This window comes from Phaethon lepturus, unplaced genomic scaffold (genome assembly GCF_000687285.1).
Source record: "Phaethon lepturus isolate BGI_N335 unplaced genomic scaffold, ASM68728v1 scaffold43297, whole genome shotgun sequence".
Classification (NCBI taxonomy): Eukaryota; Metazoa; Chordata; class Aves; order Phaethontiformes; family Phaethontidae; genus Phaethon; species Phaethon lepturus.
The window spans coordinates 7967-13135 of record NW_010553351.1 but is presented as its reverse complement, the minus strand read 5'-3'; the positions used below and the strand labels follow the sequence as shown (position 1 = coordinate 13135).

Here is a 5169-nt window from a genome sequence, read left to right as displayed (position 1 = left end):
TAGCGGCCTCGCCGTGCTGGGCTGTAGGGTGCCGGGAGCGTCGTCCAGTAGCTCTGCGTGCGGTGAAAGGGCCCCCTCCGGCAGGGAAGGGGTCGGGCGTGCGGAAAAGACTTTCCCCCCCGCCCCAAGAGTGAGAAGTAAATGTATGGTGGCGTGTCGGAAATTCTGCTTTTACTTTTTGGCAGTGGTAAAAGAGACTGCTGCGAAACAAGATAGGACCTGTGAAAGCTAGTCTTACTGCCACCAGTGTCCAGCGTGTGTAGCAACTGGGGTGTAAACCTTTTGAAAGAATATGTCAGTGACTGCAGGCAGAGGAAACTCGTTTTCTTACAAGGGGAAACAAGAGAGTGACAAGGCACATTATCTCAGATGAAGCTTTCATAACTGTCTTATGTCCTGTTAGCTCAGACTGAGATTACTTTCTTTGCAGTCTCTTTGTAACTCTCTACATAGAAATTCTTCTAAAAATCTCAACTTTCTTTCTTTGCTATACTGTCTCAATAGCCTGAATATTTGGTGAAACTCTTCACATAATAGTGTAATTAAAAGAGGGAAATCTTACAGTCCAGAATGGACAAAGTTGAGCTGAGGTTTTAGTACATGGCTTGCAATGTAAAGTAGGTGGTGTAATGGTAAGACATATGAGTAATGCTGGAAGGAGAGAGAACTTACTTCATTTCCATGTTCTTGTGGTTTTGACCCACCATATTATTGTGCATATAAAACAACTGGTAAGTTTTCACAATACTGCTTGGTGTTATTACTATTTGTTAGAAATGCATAACAGGGAATGAACCTCTGGTGTTCAGAATCAGTAGCCAGCTAAAAGCTGATCAAAAATGTCTTCCAGTAGGAAGAATCGTTCCCTGTAGAGATGCCTGTATTTGTACATATATGATGTCATTAGCCACCTAAAATTAACAAGGAAAACTGTTTTGAAATAATTTTTGAAAACTATGGAGCAGCTATCAAGCCTTCTCAATAATCCATGTTTTTACATTAGTCAAAACCTAATATAGTTAATACTCAAACTTCATATAAAACCTTATTTGAAAGTTTTCCTGTTTACAGTTTTGGGAGGAATGTACTCAGCAGAAAATTAAGATCTTATTGACAAACAGACAATAAACCATAGCTAGCAGTCTACTTTTGCAGAGTAAACAAGAATTTTAAGCTCATTTTAAAATGCAGCCCTAGCTGTGTGTTCACTACTTGATATTTTTCTGATCTTGTGGCTCTTCCTTATGTTTTGCTTTTGTAGGCAGCCTCATGAGAATACTTGTTGTGTTCAGTTCAGCACTTCTGTGTTTTCTCTCTGTACTTTATATTTTTGTCTTTGCGTTCTTCGCAATTCATGTATCTGTGGAGGGTAAGATAAAGGGAATGATCAAGCCTTACTTCTTTTTTTATGAAGACTTTTTTCCCCTCTCTGTCTGTTTTCCTTTTCTGTTCTTTTGCAGAATTGTTAATACCTGTGACATGGTACACCAAGCTCAAATGTGAAAGCACGAGGCAAAATTTCATATGGTAATCACTTCTGTGCAAAAGCATTAAATTACTCTGAAGCTACTCCTGCTGGTCCTGGATCTGCACATGATCAGTATTCACACAGTGAGCGAAGTAGTAATCAAGGAGCATGGTGGGAGTACTTACTAACAACAGAAAAGTGGGAATCTGTGGCAGAACTGCCCTTTGAAAATTGTGGAAAGTTCTCTAGGTAAGTTATGGTGTAAAACTAGTAATGGTTTAGTCATTCTTGAATTTTATTTGTTTTGGTACACATGTGTAGTTTTAAGAGGCATTAATCAGCCATACTTCAATCACTTTTCTTCTTCATCCTTGTAGCACTTTTATTCAGTGATTAAATTCAAGACATGGGGCCAATGAAATATAAGTCAAGTGTGTCCTCAGTGTCCTGTGGTCTGCAATATCACCATTCGTTGATAAAGTGGAGTCCAAAAGTGAATTTACACATAGTGCAGACTTACTGCTCATCAGCACCTAAGAGGCCTGAAGCCAAGTCTGCAATAGAAATGGCCATGGGTCTTCTTAATCGGCTGACAGAAGCTGGGACCGTTGTGGGAAAAAACTCCCTTCAAAAAATGTCTGCAACGTGCAAGAATTGGTGGGACAGATACGAAGAATTTGTTGGAATTAATGAAGTTCGGGAGGCTCAGGGAAAAGTGACAGAGGTAAACATGGAGATAATGTAGAAATTTAAAAATTAGGAGTTAAGCTATGTGAAGTATAAACACTGGCTGTGAGGCAAAAAAAGATCCTCCAAGGAGAAATGTGTCTTTTCCTGCTTTGATTGTCTGTGCAGATACTATAAATGTGTTGTGGTCTATGCATGTTAGTAAATATAGCTTATCCCTTAGATTGAAAGTGAATGTGGTTTGTTCTGTAGGCTTTCCCCCCCCCCCCCCAACTATTTGGGGTCCCCCCCCCCCCCCCCCAAATTCATACAATTAGTGATTTAAATCTGTCTGATAAAAAGTCTCTAAAATAAATACTCTTTCTTCTCAGGCTGAAAATGTCTTTATGATAGCTCGAGGGATAGTACGAGAGGCTCGTGAAAATGTAGAAGCCCAACAGATTAAACTGAAGGAAATTCGGGACCGCTTAGACAGGGTCTCTCGGGATGACACCCAGTATTTAGAACTGGCTACCCTGGAACACAGGTTGCTGCAGGTAATTTGTTGGTACTTGAGCACTGGTAAATATGATGAAAATTTGTGTGCTTTGTTTCTGTCACTAGTGACTGTTTTTGTAGATGCAGTTCAGTTCTGAAGTACAGTGATCAGAGTTAATTTCTTATGATACTTGTTTTAGTTAATTATTATCAATGGTTTGATCTTCTATGCAAATTGTGTGTGTTAATGCTAAAATAGAGTAGCAAATCTGGAGCAGAAAGCTGAAGACAGTGAGCCTAGAAAATTAGTTGTTGAGTGGTGACCTGTACATGAGTGGTCAACAAAAAGCTGGGATTCAATGAATTAACCTTGCATGTGATGAGAGAAGCTCCCTTCTGGTTGTTAATCCATGAGAACTCTCTCAGCTGCCTTCTATGTGGCTGCGACACCCAGGCAATTCAGTAAAGTTTTTGTCAGAGAGCAGCGAGAGCGAGGCTGCTACATGAGGGAGGGCAAGCAAGAAGATGAGGTTGACCACAGTGTAGGCTGGAGCAGTATCCTTGCAACAGGACACAGTCCTGTAGAACCTCAGCTGGAGGAGCTAAGCAGGACTGGTGACAGGAACGTGTTTATTAACAGTGCATCAATCAGAGATAAAGACAAGGTAGCAGCCAAAGTCAATCCAGGAAATCCAGATGAAACTGCAGGAACAGCAGGAGACAGGCCTGGAAGCAGGTACACCTATGGCAAAGCTCAAGCAAGGAGTGGGTACCAATGCCTGCATTTAAACTGAGCTCCTGTGTCAGTGGGTAGAACATCAGGAAAGAACACAAGAGCTGTAGTTGTCTAAATAAGGGATCAGGTCTGTGTGGATGAAACTTAAAGAAGAATAGAGCTCTGCATCACTATGAAGAAAGGTGGAACTGAAGTCACCAATGTCTGTAAGGTGGTGGTGCTATCTGAAAAAAGAAATACTTGCTCGGAAGAATGGGAATAATTCTGGGAGATGCAGGGAGAAAGGGAAGACATTTGTCTGTGAGCAGGGTAAGAAAAAGAATGCAAAGGAATAAGAAAGGTGTATATTCATGAGATGAACCTATCCAAGACATCCTTTCCAGTCCTAGTTTTTCAGTTCCCACTTAAGGGATTTAGAACGGAGATGGACAAGTGTGGTAAAGGTAGCGTTTGGAGAATTAAACAGGGCTGAAAAAGCATACATTATGGGGAGAGAAAGGCCTTGCCCACTCTGCCCCTTTCCTGTCATCAGCATGTGACAGATTCTTGTTTAGAGGATCTTCAGCTATAATTCCTGATGACCTTTTCCATTTCTCACTTTTGACTTAAAATGATGTCTCATTGACTTAAGTAGGATTAATAAAGAAAATCCCACATTTAAAGGAAAATTTGTGAAACAGAATTAATGGATGTTCTTCATTCCTTCATCTGCACTGGGGTTTGGGGGATTTTTTTTTTTTTTTTTTTTTAGTATGGACTTTATAGCTTCATCTTACACCTTCTCTTTCAAATCACTGTATTTCTTGCAGGAAGAGAAGAGGTACCGAGCTGCATATTTAAATGCAGAAGAATCTGAGAGAGAAAAATTCTCTCTTTTCTCTGCAGCTGTAAGGGAAAGCCATGAGAAAGAGCGAACAAGAGCTGAAAAAACAAAGAACTGGTCTATTATTGGTTCTGTACTGGGAGCCATTATAGGTGTTATTGGTTCCACCTATGTTAATCGAGTAAGGCTGCAAGAACTGAAAGTCTTGGTGCTTGAAGCACAAAAGGGCCCAATAAATTTGCAAGAAGCCATCAAAGAACAGGCCTCCAGCCATTACTTACAGCAGAAGGATCTCAGTGACGTCATAGCAGACCTGAAAAATGTGCTGCAAACAAGGACATCACAGGAAATAAAAGGCGGCGCTTTGTTAAGTAGAGAAGACAGGAATGACTCCATAAAAATAGATTCTCTTTTAATTCCTTTAAATGAACAGCTGAACTACACTAAACAAGTCATTTCATGTTTAGGGAGTTTACAACAGCAGTTTAACAGTTTGCAGGAAAGTTTAGCGCAAATGATTTCTGAGATGCAGAGTGTTAAACTTGCGGTTCATTCTAGACCTACAGAAAGAGTGATGCCAAGGTCTTCAGTGGAGAGCAAGGGCCAGGCTTCAGCCATAAGAGATGTGATTTTAGAATTGTGTGATACCGAGCGGAGACTGGAAACACAAATCAAGAGAAATTCTATTTACAGCACTGCAGTGACATGTGCTATGTTTGCTATTACTCTGCCAGTACTGTATATTATACTTAAAGGGAACTGATCTCTAATTAATTGCCACAATTTACTAGATTAATAAAAGTAAACTTGCACTCTGAGTACTTAGAGTACAAGTCCAAATAAAGTTGCATTAGCATTTCTCGTTATGCTTTCTCCTATATATTTGGAAAACTTGTAAAGTCTTAGTCCATCTACTGCTGCAGGCTCCCATGTTAACAGTCTTTGTCATGCATTGTGGTTTTTAACTCCTCAAGTGGA

General features: G+C 40.3%; 1 protein-coding gene across 1 annotated transcript; it reads left to right on the top strand.

The window, feature by feature from the left end:
* Positions 1–1874: 1874 nt before the first annotated feature.
* Positions 1875–4954, top strand: CCDC51 (coiled-coil domain containing 51). Its single transcript, XM_010291512.1, has 3 exons — positions 1875–2192; positions 2527–2691; positions 4178–4954. The coding sequence occupies exons 1-3, from the start codon at positions 1875–1877 to the stop codon at positions 4952–4954; spliced, it is 1260 nt and encodes a 419-aa protein (XP_010289814.1).
* The last annotated feature ends 215 nt before the right edge of the window (positions 4955–5169 follow it).